Raw genomic sequence first — 17,996 nt, 5'->3', positions numbered from 1 at the left:
TTCTCAGCAAGCAATTTTGCGTTTAAAGGCACACTGTGAAACTTTTCAACCTTCATAATATATTTCCAAGACCCTTGTGATGGTACATCGACTTACAATAGGTTGAATGACACGTCTGCCATAGCCTGACGGGGTCTGTATCGCTTTTACTGGCACTATGTAACTTCGGGGTTCGGGTAGTAACCAGAGCACAAAAAGAACTACAAAATTCGACTGCTTTACGGCATACGTCACTTCCCCCACCACTTCGTCAAATTTGGACGTGAGAGGCCAACCAGCGTTTGTTTTCGGCTTTCGTGCGTATGTTTTTGTCATGGGGCTGTTTACACCTGGCCACTTCATGCGTTTTCTCAGATGGGATAGCTATCCGATCGTGAAAAGACCAGGTGTAAATGCCCTCCGAAATGCATTCAAGACGGATTTGAATCCGATCGCTCAAACCACTTCAGGAGGAGGTCTGTGCCGCATTCCAGACGAAACTGGACAAGTGTAAATGCATCTGGTTGTTGAAACCACATGTAAATTGTACTCCTCTCAAAAATGCTAAAAATAAAAACGTGTGAGAGCGTGTTATAGGCTATATGTTATAGACAGATATGACGACGCTACTGGAACACGCATCACCGCAGATGAGCAACTGAGCATAGTCATCAAGAGAACGTGCAAACTATCGCAAATCAAAGCGCAAATCTTAACACACAATCATCATCATTAAAAGTAAAGAAATGAACTTACCAGGGCTGTTACTACTCTCTCTTATTGCGGTCTTTGATTTTGAAATTTTAGCTGATGATCAATAAAATGCAGCTCATATCTGTTGCTTTCGGTGACGTGCACTCCATTAAATCTGCATACAGCGCAGGGATTGAAGATCGGATTTAAATCCGTTTCGCAAAAACACATTTATGTGAAAGGGATTTTTTTTTTTATAAATCAGATAGCTATTCGATCTGAGAAAACGCATGTAGTGGCCAGTAAATTAATCTCTTATTTGTAAACTTGTTTGCATTCTATGTTGTATGTTGTTGCGCTTGCTTGTAGTATGTCATTTTTTTACATGCTGTTCATTCATCCATTGCTGATAATTAGACCAGTCCAATAATTTCCACATGTCTAGCTAGCTTTCGATTATCAGAGCTGTTAACAGACTTGCTAAAAAAACACTCGTTTCTCTTACGTGTTTTTTGCGTTATGTTTTATAGCTTGCCTCACGAACTAGTTTGCCAGCTGAACTCAGGTGTTGTGAGGTGTATTTATCACGTAGTCCTGAGGGATATCAGACGATCTTGCGATTATCATGAGAACAGTTTTTAATATCTCACATAATTATCAGGACATAAATAAGCCTAACGTAGAGGTTGTAAATAGTGTAAACGAGTACAATTTGCAAACTATTATGATAAATTGCAATAATCATGTCTTCGGAGTCTATCTGTGCCTATTCCATGCCCGATGCAGGTACCGGTGTACAGGGTGGGAGGTGGGAGGTGGGGGGGTGGAGGGGTATTTACGGCAGTGCAAGTATTCCATAGCGACTCTAGGGGTCGCTGTTTGACAAAAACACAATTCCTTCACAGTGTGCTTTTAAAAGCCGTCTAAAAGCTGTCCAAATACAGCCCTGACGTCTAGGCTAAATTTAATAGACGTCTATAGTGCAAGAATAGATGAACAGGCTACGCATAGAACATGTCAAAGAAATGAAACCAAACACCTTGTAATCACTGTTGACTTTGCTTACATGATGGAATATCATACATTTCACAAGTTATTTTGGCAAAAACGACATGTAACCAAATTCAAGGTTATTTTGACTAGAAGTGGGTTACTCATAGTCACACTATATAGGGTCTATAACCTAGACAGTGAAATGACGGCTATTGCTTGCTGGGTTAAATGTCCAATATCTCTAATATTTCTCTCAGCTGAACTGTATTCGTGAGTATTCTGAGATGATGTGCAGTTTCATTGTTTCAACTGTAAACAGTGTGTTATGGGTTATTTTTTTTCAGTATTATTTTACTATTTTTTTATTTTAGTAGTTCAGCATCAATCCGCTCATGATCTAAATTTACAATTAACACTTAAAATTGTTATGTGACTTGATGTTTCCCAATATTTAAAAGAGCACTAAATTACAAACAATGCAACCCATGTTACATGTAATGGCATTTCTGTCTTCTATTGTAAATAGGAGAAAGAGAAAGCTCATTTTATTGGTAGGAAAAATACAATCAGCCACCTGGAGCTCTGTGTTTATTGATTCCATTACAGTTCATAACAAAAGAATATGTTATTTTTGTCCAATGCTTCCAATTTCATCACAAGCAAACAGAGCTACAATTATATTGATCCAATTTTATTGTTATAAGAAATGCATAAAACAGTGAATGAAAAGTGTTTCTGTTGCTTCATGAAAATATCTGAAATGTCTGTGTATTCTACAAATATTGTATCTAATCCACTTCATGTGACAATGTACACAAAGAAAAAACTTCACTCCAATGAGATTTCATTGTATGTGGGGCTCCCCACCATAAGCATTTCAAATGAAATTTGAAACTTTTTAGTTGAGTGGGATGTGTTTCTTTGATTCTGAAGCCTTTCCACCATGGAGTTTCCTCAGTTTCATGTTTGAAGAGTGTTTCATAGCTGAAGTATCTTAATATAAAAGCAAGTCACCCATATATTCCTGAGTTAAATCCCTCCTGCTGTGATAGCTTCTAGCTAAATGTTTGACTGGCAGTACAGGCTCACATAGAAACACATGACAACAAGGTTGTAGGGTCACTTTCACACAACCATTCAGTAATCAAACTGATTTAACTTTACAAACCTTTAGTACACAAAACTTTTTTCTCTTTGAGACAGACATTGCAGATAGTAGCGATAGTGAAATCAGATGTTGATTTAGTAAACACCGTTTCACCAGACTGACTGATTTACACTAACGAGAGGGAAAGAAATTCATTAACCCTCTGGGCTTCTTCGTAAAATAGTCACACTTAGCTTCCTCCCGCCCGAAAACGGGCGAAGCCTTAAAATTTTACTTTACTTTTTCCCAGGATAACCAATCAAATATATTTTTGTTCTATAATGTTTTCTGATTATTATTTAGAATTTTTAGAATTTTTTATGATACTTTGCATTAATTATATAATTTTTATGAGCTATTTTTTCCATTAGAATTAATATATATATTTTTATTTTATTTATTTTATTTTATTTTTCAATAAATGCAACATTTCACATCAAATTAGAGTGCAGGCCTAAAAAAAAAAATTTTTCAAGTGAGAAGAGCGCCACCTAGTGGCTTCAAAATTGATTCATTTGTGTCATGTCCTATAACCGCCTATAGGCGGCCTATAGCTTTTTTATTTATTTATTTGATTTATTCCCATTCGGAAAGAAAACAATTTATTACTAAGCAACCACTGAATGAAACAACACAAATTATATATCATTTTAAAGCTTAGGATCTCAGCTTTTTAATTACATTTATTAATTCCTAACGAGTGCTGAGTAATCCCTCTAAAACCAAGTGTACCGCCAGCAGGCGCCACCTAGCTGCGAAAATATTCATTACCATATTTTTCAAAAATCTTGCCTTGATTAACACAAAGTTGATGTCATTTGAAAGCTTGAAGTCTGAACTTTACAGTGAATGTATCCACTTTGAAAAACTCTTAAGTATTGCTGAGTTATTTGCTGATAAATAGAATTTCTTTTTTTTCATAATCTATAAAATAATGTACTGCAATGTGTCAAAAACATCATACAGCTCATGAAACATTCTCAGATAATTGAAAATGGCACTTCATTTTTTACAGCATATTATTACAATTAAAATGAGCCCAAAATTAACATAATCTATTGCTTTTATGACAAGATATTCTTCATGGAGAAAAAATTGCCCATGAGGGGGTGTCAAAGACTGTACAAAAAGGCTATCTCTTTTCAAAATGCTGTAATTTTTGATTCCTTTATCCAAAAATTATTATTTTTTTATCCAGATGCAGCTAACATGTAGGGGGACTTCACTAAAAAAGAATTTTCCTCCTACCTTATTTCCTTCCTGAGTTATTCCATGACAAATAAGAAAGATATGCAAAATCATAATAAAAATTATATATATATTGTCTTTTATCCGCCGTTTCTTGGCAGGACAATGTCCAAATGTAATGTAATTTATATTTTCAAAAAATTTAAAAAGAGTTCTTTCAAACGATACCTACCTTTTGACTCTCCTTGCTATAGTTTTGGAGTTATTATGATTATATAATTTTTATATAGTTTGGGGCAAAATTTGCTGTTTCAGTCTTACCAGTTCATTTCTCTGTGTGTGTGTGTGTGTTTGTGTGTGTGGGTGTGTGTGTGGGGGGGGGGAGGGTGTCTTTTTTGCACTCTTGATGTTTTAGAGTGTCACCCCTTCATTGCTGTACACTTTTTTTCAGCACAGTGGCTGATCTGTAGCTTGTACCACCAAAAGTTTCTCTGAGTTTTCCTATTTTTTCGTATTTCCCATTCATTTCCTATGTCGCCCGTTTTCGGGCGGGAGGAAGCTAAGTGTGACTTTTTTTTTTACGACCCTTTAACATATCAGAATCATCTCCTTGATTTTTTTGTGTGTTCATATAGGTAATAAAAGAAAAGTCACCAAGTTTCACCCCCATCCGATGAAGCAAAAAAATTAAACAATTCGAAACGTTCAAGTTTTCGCCCGTTTTCGGGCGAAGAAGCCCAGGAACACACCACCGTTTTTTGAAATAGGGGTTATTCACCGTCTCCCCTACATTTAGATAGGTGGGCAAACACATTTTTGTCTCAGTGCATGCATGGTCTTAGTCTGGCAGCGCCGCCGCTAGCTTAGCTTAGCATAATGAATGGAATCCTTTGTTGCCGGATAGCATGCCATGAGTAAAAGTGATCCAAAAACAAAAAACCTAATTACGTCTTGTGGCTTGCGTATTCACAACGAGTACAAATAGCAATGCAGATTAACACTAGGTGATTTCCTAGGCAGATATTGACTTGGGATTATATTGAGGGGGAAGCACAGGCAAATCACTGCTACTTGGGCGCAGAGATATCATGCTGATGCAACACCTGAAATCCGCTATTTCTGCACCCAAGATATCTGATATCTCTGCGCCCAAGTAGCAGGACTTTGCCTGTGCTTTGGAAGGAGGATGATGGAAGTTCAGAAATGAAACTTGTTTCTGCGTTTTAGGACTCTTGCTCTATAGCCCAGACCTTAAATCAGGTAAAGTTCTGGTTAAGTGAGACTATGTTGCTGGTTGCTTTTTAGCACTATTTCTCTTTATACACTATCCATCTGCACTAGCCTGAAGCTGACCTGGAGTCACCTTGCCAGACTAAAATAATGTCTCCAAGGTCTCTTATGAGCACATCTGATATATTTTCTTCTTAGTTTCAAATAACATAACTGAACAAATATTGTTTCATATGAACCGCCTGTTTAAATTTTAATTTAGAAAATTTTTAATTAATATAAATTACATTGAATGTCCAAAGGTTAGTGTTAACTGTTAATAATGGTTACAGAAATTCCTTGAAGAATAAGCAAACATCGATTATATATCCTTATCACACACGGCCAGGGTATGTTCATTGTGTTGCTGATAGTGTAGTCATTAACTCTTATCACAGTGTGAAGGATGTGTAGAACAATTTAAATAACAGTAGGCTACATGAGAGGAGAAAAACAAACTTTTACCACAGAGAATACTGCTGTAATAATATACTTTATTGTTAAAGGAATATTCCAGGTTAAATGCAACTTGCTATTGATTACAACAGAAACTCATTTTTGATTCATCCTTCAATGTGTTAAAACATACAGTACACATTTTTTAAATTATACTTAAAATGAAAACATAAAACCAGAAAGACATTTAAAATTAAAGTTTATGGGATGACCTTATAGAACCAGAATAATAATTAATAATATATAATTATCACACTATTTTGAAGTTTAAGCTTAACACATGAACATCATTGGTCTTAGCATGAGACCGTATGTATTTGGAAAAATATCCAACCAGGCAAGATATTCAAAACTTGGAATATAGTGCACAATATAGGTTGTATGGACCGCTTTTATGATACCTGAATGCTTTTGGAATTACTTACACTCACCTAAAGGATTATTAGGAACACCTGTTCAATTTCTCATTAATGCAATTATCTAATCAACCAATCACATGGCAGTTGCTTCAATGCATTAGGGGTGAGGTCCTGGTCAAGACAATCTCCTGAACTCCAAACTGAATGTCAGAATGGGAAAGAAAGGTGATTTAAGCAATTTTGAGCGTGGCATAGTTGTTGGTGCCAGACTGGCCGGTCTGAGTATTTCACAATCTGTTCAGTTACTGAGATTTTCACGCACAACCATTTCTAGGGTTTACAAAGAATGGGAAAAACATCCAGTATGCGGCAGTCCTGTGGGCGAAAATGCCTTGTTGATGCTAGAGGTCAGAGGAGAATGGGCCGACTGATTCAAGCTGATAGAAGAGCAACTTTGACTGAAATAACCACTCGTTACAACCGAGGTATGCAGCAAAGCATTTGTGAAGCCACAACACACACAACCTTGAGGCGGATGGGCTACAACAGCAGAAGACCCCACCAGGTACCACTCATCTCCACTACAAATAGGAAAAAGAGGCTACAATTTGCACGAGCTCACCAAAATTGGACAGTTGAAGACTGGAAAAATGTTGCCTGGTCTGATGAGTCTCGATTTCTGTTGAGACATTCAGGTGGTAGAGTCAGAATTTGGCGTAAACAGAATGAGAACATGGATCCATCATGCCTTGTTACCACTGTGCAGGCTGGTGGTGGTGGTGGTGTAATGGTGTGGGGGATGTTTTCTTGGCACACTTTAGGCCCCTTAGTGCCAATTGGGCATTGTTTAAATGCCACGGCCTACCTGAGCATTGTTTCTGACCATGTCCATCCCTTTATGACCACCATGTACCCATCCTCTGATGGCTACTTCCAGCAGGATAATGCACCATGTCACAAAGCTCGAATCATTTCAAATTGGTTTCTTGAACATGACAATGAGTTCACTATACTAAAATGGCCCCCACAGTCACCAGATCTCAACCCAATAGAGCATATTTGGGATGTGGTGGAATGGGAGCTTCGTGCCCTGGATGTGCATCCCACAAATCTCCATCAACTGCAAGATGCTATCCTATCAATATGGGCCAACATTTCTAAAGAATGCTTTCAGCACCATGTTGAATCAATGCCACATAGAATTAAGGCAGTTCTGAAGGCAAAAGGGGGTCAAACACAGTATTAGTATGGTGTTCCTAATAATCATTTAGGTGAGTGTATTATGGAAGCTTATTTCCACCACAGAATAAAACATTTTATAATTGTAATTTATAATTATTCTAATAATTGTGACTTTTTTATCTCAAAATTGCGAGTTTACATCTCACAATTACGACTTTATTTTTCAGAATTGCGTGATATAAACTCACAATTTTGAGATAAAAAATCTTGTAAAGTCAGAATTGCGTGATATTAAGTCGCAATTGCATGTCATAAAGTCAGAATTGCGAGATATAAACTCACAATTGCGAAGTGTAAATAAACTCGCAATTCTGACTTTTTTTTCTCACAATTGTTTTTTTCTCACAGTTTATATCTCACAATTCTGACTCTATAACTTGCAATTGCGACTTTATATCACACAATTCTGATGTAAACTCAAATTTGTGAAAAAAAAAGTTTGAATTGTGAAATAAAAAAGTCGCTATTACCTTTTTTATTTTTTATTCTTTGGCATAAACAAGCTTCCATAACTTATGAAATATTCAACTTTTTTTACTTAGTTCCATCAACAAAAAGCTAAAAATAATTGCATTTTTAAAATTAATTTTCAAGCAGAAAATGTATTTGCATTTTTCTCACTTCCATGTTGTAACCACTGATCTATATATAGTCATTCTATATAGAGCAGTGGTTGTAACTTCAATCGTACATTATAATGAAACAATATTAACAATAACATAAAACAATAATACCAATATTTACAATAATTAGACACCTCCCAAAGCAACAGGTTTCTTACACTTGACTTATATATTCCTGCTTGCTGGAAATTCAGATATCAGATATCATTCATTAAAAAACAAACAAAACAAAAAAACCCTGCAAAACACCTCAGGCTGAATGGAATCCATGTGCGGTTTATTAAAAACAAAGCAAGTTCAGGGTACAGACAGGTGAGGATCGAAATACCAGGGCAAACAATATCAGAGGCAGAGCAGTAAAGGTGGTCATAACAGGCAGAGGATCAGGGCAGGCAGCAAACAGAAGCAGCAATAGTCCAGGCAAACACAAGTGTAGGCAGGCAGCAGAGATTTGTACAAGGTAGTCCAAGACAGAGTCAAACATGGGCAGAACAACAGGGAAAATGACAATCAAAAATGTAGCCGGGGCAAACAAGACTTTATAAAGAGTGACAACTCCGAGGGGAGTTATTCTCAAGTAAGCACTGTTTCTGAATGCACTGCAATGGCTTGATTGTAGTCTTTAGTTTTCTTCCGGGAACTTACACATCACGATATTACTCATTTAGTAAGTAAGTAAGTAAGTAAAGTTTATTTCTAAAGCGCTTTTCACAGATAAAATCACAAAGTGCTGTACACAAGAAAGGTAAAACAAAACAATATAAAAAATGTATATACATATGTAAAATCAAAGTGACACTAGTGAAAACCCATCAACCAAAAGCTTTCTTAAATAAACAAGTCTTCAGATCTTTTTTAAAAGAGTCAACAGAGTCTGCCAGACGCAGAGACAGAGGCAGGACGTTCCACAGTCTGGGGGCAACAGACTGAAAAGACAGGTCCCCTCGAGTCTTATAACGAGTCTTGGGGACCATAAGCAGGTTCTGGCCAGAGGACCGAAGAGTGCGGCTAGAGGACTACGGGCTCAAAAGGTCCTTGATGTACTGTGGGGCCTGACTGTTTAAGGCCCTGAAAGTCAGCACTAAAATCTTAAAATCAATCCTAAATTTTACAGGGAGCCAATGGAGAGCCAACAAAACGGGAGTGATATGCGACCTTCTGGGGGCACCAGTTAAAAGTCTAGCAGCAGAATTTTGAACCATCTGTAGTTTGTTCAGAGCAGACTTATTCAAGAAGGTAAAGACAGAGTTGCAATAATCAAGTCTAGTTGATATGAAAGCATGAATAATAATTTCCAGATCCTTCTTTGACAACATTTTGCGTATTTTAGAGATATTCCTAAGGTGATAAAAGCAGTTTCGGACAAGCTGTTTTGAGTGTATCTCCAAAGACATGGCCTGGTCAAACACAACCCCCAGGTTTCTGAGGCTGGATTTGACAGAGGAGCCAAGAGAGCCAAGGTGCTGTTTGATCAGCGGGATCTTGTGGTCTGGAGCAAAGATCAGTGTTTCAGTCTTACTTGCATTTATCTGCAAAAAGTTAGTGGCCAGCCAGTCTTTGATGGAGGACACGCACTCTAAGAACAGTGACAAACGATGGAACTCAGCATCATTGAAAGAACAATACAACTGGACAATTCCCGCCCAAAATAAAACAATTCCATTTAAACAATTCCCGCCCAAAATAAAAAGCCCAAAGGGGGTGAGGCCTGGCTGATGATAGTGTTGAAATTTGTGGTTATTGTAAGGGGCATGACATTTCCCAAACACCCTCGAAGCGGTTGACCAATCACAACACACTGAGACAGCTGACCAATCAGAGCACACTGCACTTTTCAGAAGTGTGGGCTTCATAGAGACAGGAACTAAACAGGAGTGTGTTTCCCAAAAACATTGTTAGCCAACTATGGTCGTAAGTTCAGTCGTTGTCAGCATAGTTCAACAAGTCGGTGTTTTCACAAAAACAAAGTTCTAACGAACATTCGCAAACAGCATCGCAAAGTTGAGTGGTCGGAACGACAGATCTCGAGCTGTGGTTAGAGGCATAATTTCTTGTTTGCATGACATGTGGACTCAATAAATTCTTATCTTGAGCCAAATAAGCAAGCTGACATTCAGTACAATCTATATCTTTTATTTGGAATACATACAAATGTCATTTACGTTTTTTAGTTTGTCAAGAGATTTAATGCGTTGTTTTAGAAGAGTGTGCATGTCTAGTACGTAAGAACGAGCCTGTGATCTGGAAATAAAGCAAAATATCTGACAAAAATGAGAAAAAAAATATATATACTTTGTATATCTAAAGTTCCTTTGAAAGGAACTAAGGTGAATGTGTTCTTTTCATCTGAGCAGTATCTCATGCAGCCTCATCACACAGCAGGGCTCTACAACAGGGCTCTGCAGCAGGAGATACACACTGCGTCTGTTTGGAAGCCAAACCTGACTGTGTTCCTAACACTGTATGTGTTCTTCCCCTACTCTGTTTTCTGTCTCTCACTCTATAGCTGCTCCCCTGTTTCTCTCTCCCTATTGATTTCTACTTTTCCTCATATAAATCAAACAGATCACCCAACAATTTCTTGCTGCTACGTGGAAATTCTTCAAAAAATACAGTAATGTTATGTGAACATGCTTAAGATGAATTGCTGATTATATTCCTCATTTGTAAGTCATGGGTAAATTAATGAATGTAAATTAAACTTAACATTGGCTTCAGTACAGGTAGCAGAACAACACGTCTCATGTCCTAAACTCATTAAGTCAGCTTCGCTAACATTTCATTGATTTCATGGCCATTACATTGTGATAATGAGAGGCCATTTGTACAAGGTCCATGTACTTTTTGATCATTTCATTTCCTGTTTGGAATGGAATAACAAGAAATGAAAACCAGCTTGTTTATTCGTTTTTTTGTTTAGTTTAAAAAACGAAAAATTTGATTTTGGCTGGATTTTTCATTTTTCGTTTGTGGTTTACAAATCGGTTTATGGGCTCGATATTTCATTTGCACATGTGGGCGGCGCTGAAATGCCCCTTTCATCTGATTGGTCAAAACGCTCCGCCTTCAGTACGAGCTTTTAATTCTGTCAGGCAGAATAAGAGTCAGTACTTTTGCAAATGAAATATCGAACCCATAAACTGATTTGTAAACCAGAAACGAAAAATGAAAAATCGAGCCCAATTTTTTTTTTAAATAAACAAAAAAATTAATAAACGAGCTGGTTTTCATTTCTCGTTATTCCATTCCAAACAGGAAATGAAATGATCAAAAAGTACACGGACCGTACAAACACATGAATGCAATTTTTCATTTTCCAGAGGACTTGTGTCCCTGTGTCCATCAGTTGAGTGCTTATTGAGAGGTTTGTAATGTGGACTGAAGAGCTTCATACTGTGTTGCCTTCCTCATTACTTTTTCATTATAGATAAGATTTAATTGATTCTTATTAAGGAGAGAAAGGACCAATATCTCAGGGTGTGGAAGGACATAACAATGAAAATGTACCATTTTCTAAGTGTGTGTTGTTGTTTTTTTCTGAAAGAGTTTGACCACAACCTTGCATTGCTAACTGATTACTTTGTCTTTTTTCTTTTTGAGGAAGAGTTTTTATTATGGCTAATGAAGGACAGAACAATTGGAGTAGAGACACAGGACGCGGTTTGTGACTAAACAACAACGGAATAATAAAGAATACACCAAAGAAAGTTTGTGTCTATGTGTGTGTGTACTGGAAAAGTCTGAGGGTGAAACAGTTGAAGGGGATTTTTGTTGTGGCAAAAGCCTTGAAGTGACAAATATGAAATGACAGTTCATGTCCCTATGTGGCTTTTTCAATGAAGACCTCTAAAAAAGCTTATTTTTTTCAGAGATACACATTGTACAACCTTTTGGACTTGGCCTTTATTGGTGCTCTGGAGACAATAATAAACCAAATTAACCAAGACTTTTGAGAATCTACAGTGGCCCCAAAAGTCATTGGCTCCCCTGAGCCCATTGAGTTTAATGTGTGTGGTGAGTTTAGTGGGGGGTTATTGAGAATGAATGAGGGAAAGTCACGTGAGAGGAGGCAATGCCTCCATCACGCAATGATTGGTTATGATTGGCTGTGATTTGTTCACGCAATAAATCCCACCTCTTGTTTTAGTACGTGTTCCATGTCTGTGAACAGTCTGAATGAATAAATGATGGTGTTAATGGAAGGAATAATTGAAAAGTAAGTAAACAACTCACCTACTTAGATATCACCACTTTGTCACGTTAAAATACAACTTGAAATTGCCTGAAAAAATGATATGTGGGATTTTTTTTTTTTTGTGAACGATCAAAGCTTGGTGCAATTGAAGGTACATATTCGTGCTTGTGATTGGTTGTTTTGGATTGGTTGGATAATCTAAAGCAAATAAAATTGAACATTTCTAAGTGTCCTAAAGGTTTTGGGTTATCTGCACACAGTTATGTTACCTGTTTTTAATTGCCTAAGCCATGACTGAATAAAGGCTTTTTATATATTTCCTTAAATTCTCGAGTGCCTTGGCTTGATGATTTTATATTTTAAGATATGTCAGTGCAAGTTGCTTTCAGTTAAAACAGCTCAAACATGCATTTTAGTCTGGGACTAGGCTTAAGCCTTGTCTGTGAAACCGTGAGTAAGAGTTTACAGGTGGTAGAAAATTAAAGGTGCAGTCTGTAAGAATGACAACTAGTCGACATAGGTACTGCAGTCCAAATTCAAAATATCGGAGATCGTCGTTTCTCCCGCTACCTGCTTCTCAGACTGGACAGCGCTCACACAGGTTGCGAGTTTGAGCACACGCAACAGGAACGAGCACAATGGACAATGTAAAATGGCAAATTGGCAATGTGCAGTATCCCAGACCAAAACAAAAACAAACATTTCAGCTTGGAAAAGCACATTTCAAAGTAAAATAACTGGCTGTAGAAGTTTTTTTCAGAGAAACTAGTATATGAACTTAGCATTTTTCCTCAATATATGCAAAAATATTATGGTATTTTTATACTTTAGTAGAGTGAAAAAAGTTACATACAGCGCCTTTAAAGGTCACACTAAAGAGACCTGAAAAAAGACTCTAAAAACTCCAAAAGAAAGATGCCCAGGGTCTCTGCTCATCTGTGTGAACATGATAGTCCTGCTGCAGGGAGGCATGAGGACTGCAGATGTGAGCGGATCAAAAAACTGCTATGCTCGTAATGTAAGATGCGTAAAGTCCCCCTGTAGTAAATAATGTTATCCCTTAAAACTCATCTTTGATCACCAAAATGACATTTAAATGTTTTCGTCCTGTGAAAATAGCTTGAATGTAACTCTACACCCTAGCTTCATTTAGTATGCGGATCCATGAATATGCTAATTAGCCCCACCTCCACTCACGCAGCTCACAGAATCACTCAGCCAACTTACTGAGGTAAACTATGCACAATGGTATCGCTCTTTATACCGTCAGACACATAACAGTAATTAATATGATTAGCCTTTTGCTTGTTATCAAACAGCTAATAATGTGTTGCTAATGTTACACAAGCTATGTTCCCCTTCAGACAAACATCAGAAATGGAATCATCAGATTTTTCATATCAACAAAAATAAATAAATACCGGGATAACCTGGCTTCTCTTGAGACTCCCCTGCTAGTTCACTGTTAATGATATGCTAAAGCCTGCCAGCATGTTGACGTGATTGGTTTTAAGGTAGTTTGTGACGTCAGAAACACCAGCGATTTTAGTTTTAACTGCTGTTTTAAAGAGAAAATACTCAGCAATGGAGTTGACTTAGGAATTTAAAACACCACAGACATATAAACAACATTAAAAACTTGATTTTCACCACAGGGGGACTGTGGTGTAGACAATGCTACAAGGAGAGAGCTGATTGTTTTTGCTGTGCCAAACCACGTGTAACCATATGTCCCACCAGACGTGTTTGAAAACTTGCAAATGCCTTGGTAGAAGAGTGGAGTAACATCTCACAGCAATAACTGGCAAATATCTGGTGCAGTTCATGAGGATGATATGCTCTGTAGTCCTTAAAGCATGTGGCAACACCCGATAATGAATGCTTTTGATATTGACCCCCCTTTGTTCAGGGACTCATTATTCCATTTCTGCTCTTCAAATGTCTTTGAAATTTGTTCATTTTATGTCCCAGTTGATGAATATTTTTATGTTCACACAAATATTTACATGTTAAGACATTTCTATCAGCCTGAGAGTTTGACTGAGAAAGCCAAAGAAGAGCAGAAGCAGGAAACAAAACATAAAATGACATACATTAATAATAATAAAATAATGAATAAAATTATATCCACATAAATGACTAATGATTATAAAATTAATAAAACAACTAAGAAAATAAAACAACAGATGTATGGTAGCTCTCTTAAAGTAACACACACAGTGAGAGGAGGTTTCTTTTTTTATCGTTTTATCATTACGTCCTCGGTGTGGAACAGACCTTTACTGTTTGTCCTCTTTCTCTCTCAGGTATCGTGTCTCTAATATCCTTGGTGGTTCTTTCTTACGACCGCTACAGCACATTGACGATGTACAATAAACGGGGTCCAGACTATCGCAAACCTCTTCTGGCAGTAGGGGGTTCTTGGCTGTACTCTTTGATCTGGACAGTGCCCCCTCTTCTGGGCTGGAGTAGTTACGGGCTGGAGGGAGCGGGAACCAGCTGTTCTGTATCATGGACCCAGCGCACGGCCCAGTCCCATGCCTACATCATCTGCCTGTTTATATTCTGCTTGGGTTTACCAGTGCTCATCATGGTCTACTGCTATGGAAGACTGTTCTATGCTGTCAAACAGGTAAACTGCGTTTCTGTGCTGTGTCAAAAAACAGCCTGGGATTAGAGGCAAAAAATGATTTTATGTTACTGAATTTGTAAAGGCTCTGACAGGATCTCAAGATGTTTGAAGATGCTGCCAATTCTCTGGATGCACACTGAATCATCCACATTCAGACAAACCTACTGAAGTGCTAATTCAGAGGAAGGGGACTGTTTAATTGGTTGCTGGAAAAGAAAAATGATTATCCAACTTTGTTAACGGTTCGATTAAACCCATGTTTTTTTTTTTTTTTTTTGAATCATGAGCAGTAGAAGAAACCTGTCGAGACAAAAAACCCAAACCCTTCCAGAGAACTTGCCAAGAGTGTGATTGTATATAATCTCAAACACTGAAGTAATTTGCATTTTTAAGCAAACATAGTTGCTGCTCATGACAATCACGTATTTGTCCAATTTGCAGCATGTTTTGGCCAAAAACAGCCCACTGGACAAGAAAGATCTGAATTAATTCTTTCCCCAACATCATTTTTAAAAAAGTTGCCAGCCACCGCCAGTGTTTTTGATCATTTTCACAAAAATTCTAGCTACCCACTTGAATGTGGGTACGTTTCATATAAAAAGCAACACTTTGAGCAAAAAGCTGAGAAACTTTTTGTCAAAGACTACATCTGGATCGGATTCAGAACGATGATCAAAACATAGATGGAGTAGATCGAGTCCATCAACACCCACAAAGCTTCACAGTCCTATAGCTTGTCCTGGGTCGACATCTCATTCATAAGCTTCATATGCTACATAAGCATATGATTACACATGATGTTGCTTATTTCTTCATCTTCTTCGCATGTGTTTTTATCCGGAGATTCTGTACTCTTTCAGAAGATGCGTAATAACGCCCCCTACCGTATTACAATGAAAACACGGAAAGTTGAAAAATTCCATCAATGGCGGGGAAGCGTTATCTCATGACTTAAATTTCTGTCAATGGCAGGGAAAGAGTTAATGTCATGGCAAAAAATAAGTGTTATCTCACAAATTACTTAAATTTCCGTCAATGGCGGGGAAAGAGTTAACGTCATGACAAAAATAATTACTTTTTTATTTTCTTACTGTATGTCTGGCCACCATCGCCTCGCTTTTCATGATCATGAAAGCGATAAATAACATGCTTTCTTTTTTCTTAACATTCTTTTTTGTTAAATCTAGATATTAGTTTCAACAGAAGTAAAATATACACCTTGTCAGATGCCAACTCTGAATAGATTTATTCTTCCTCCTGAAAGCAATAAAAGAGAAATGAAAAGGGCTTTGAAAAGCTTACCTGTAACCTGAACAAATAAGCTTTATGTTGTCGTGGTGACCAGACATCCTGTACAGTAAGAACATAATCTTAAAAAAGTGCTATTCTGTCCTCAAGACAGTTTTCTTCATTTTAAACATGAAAAAAAATAAAAAATAATAATAATAATATATATATATATATATATATATATATATATATATATATATATATATATATATATATATATATATATATTATTTTCTTATACATTTACAGCATGTTCTGCCCAAGTTGCTGGTTCCTTTAAAAACCGGTTAAGAGTGCATCAAATCTCATTTGTGTGCATAGCAGTGTGATTGGATTTGGATGCTGTATTATCAGGGTGTCCCAGTCACTGGAATGTAATTGGGTTCAGTTGGTTGCTATGAGGAGGATAAAATTTCACTCTGGCTTGAGAAGGACAGCTTTATTGTACAAGCCTGCATGTGTGACAGATCCTGATATATGCAGTTTATCATACAATCTGATGTAATATTAATCAAAACATTTTCTCACACTTACATCTGTGACTTGCTGGGTGAAAATCTGAAGCTTGCATATGATGCTTCATATATAATGTGAAGGGTCCACCATGTAATAAATTGTGTACCATGACATGTTCAGACATTAATCCCATCTACTCACCATCAATCAGAGAAATTTAATTTACGCAGAGGGAGGACGGGTGCTTGTAACAAATAAATGAGCCTTTACTTCACTGAAGATCAAGGAGGAAGAGGAGTTTCTGTAAATGTCAATTATAGTGAATGTAATTAGAAAGCCTTGCAAATTCATTAGTGACGTTTACATAGAGCCATTAAGAATTCAACTCAGTTGAAATGAAAAGTAATTAACAAATATTATCTATCTAAGCTTGATCCAGAAGAAAATTTATGCTAGAGAGAATTTCTTATGTGCTTAGCTAGCAACATGACAAGGAAGATTTCTTGGCATATTTTAGTTGCTGTTTGGATTTAAAAAGGCAAATACTTAACTCTTTCCCCGCCAGCGTTTTTGATAATTTTCACAAAAGTTTCATGGCCCCCAGAATATTTTGTTGTATGAATATCTGATTATTCAATATATCAAAAGAAAGAACAGACCAGCTGCTTAAAAAAAAAAAAAACCTTTATTCAAGCTTCATGCATTCGTTTTTTTTTTAATCAACACTTAAATGTGGGTAAGTTTCATAAAAAAGCAACATTTTGAGCAAAAAGCTTTTTTTTTGTTTTGTCTAAGACTATATCTGGATTGGATTCAGAACGATGATCAAAACATAGATGGACTCCATCAACACTCCTAATGTTTGCACAGTCCTGTAACTTATCCTGGGTCGACATTTCATATATATAATATATATGAGGTTATTAGTTATAAATCAACCTCTCACTTTTGAACTGTACATGGCTCAAATTCGTAACCACTCCAGTGCTTTCTCTGTACTTTCCTTCAGTTGCGACTATCTGTGGAACATGGCTAATCCATTCAGCCTCATTTCATTTCTGCACCTTCTCTCTTTTATTTATTCTATCTTGGACAGCAGAGATCGATAACTGGTGAAGAGTTTAATGTCTCTTGGTAGAAGAGACAATCACATGGAACAAATAGACTGTCCCAGCTGCACAATTACACAAAGCAAGTGTGACTACAGTTGTTAATCAAGGGAGCTCTGTAGATGTGTAAGAACAAAAGAGAAAGTTTATAGCTAGTTGTAGAGCTTTGACTGGTTAGCCTCTTTTTTCATTAATGGCTATTTAAGACACACAAGTCTTCAACATGAAACAGATTAAACTGTGAAATGCATATTATGCATTCAAACCATAAATTAGTTTTTTGTCATTGTGTTTCTGTGTTGGGGTGGTTGGATGCAAGTATATTGCATGAACGTCTCAGTTACTATTGTGATCTCTGTTCCCTG

General features: G+C 37.0%; 1 protein-coding gene across 1 annotated transcript in view; it reads left to right on the top strand.

Moving 5' to 3' along the window:
* Nucleotides 1-17,996, top strand: part of tmtops2b (teleost multiple tissue opsin 2b) — a 52,715-nt gene that overhangs the window by 16,889 nt on the left and 17,830 nt on the right. The window contains exon 2 of the mRNA XM_084122230.1: nucleotides 14,451-14,776. Coding sequence (XP_083978356.1) covers nucleotides 14,451-14,776 — 326 coding nt within the window. The remainder of the gene's footprint in view (nucleotides 1-14,450; nucleotides 14,777-17,996) is intronic.

This window comes from Abramis brama (assembly GCF_963993115.1).
Source record: "Abramis brama genome assembly, chromosome: 8".
NCBI lineage: Eukaryota > Metazoa > Chordata > Actinopteri > Cypriniformes > Leuciscidae > Abramis > Abramis brama.
Note: the sequence above shows the minus strand (reverse complement) of the source record. Positions and strands in the feature narration are given on the sequence as shown.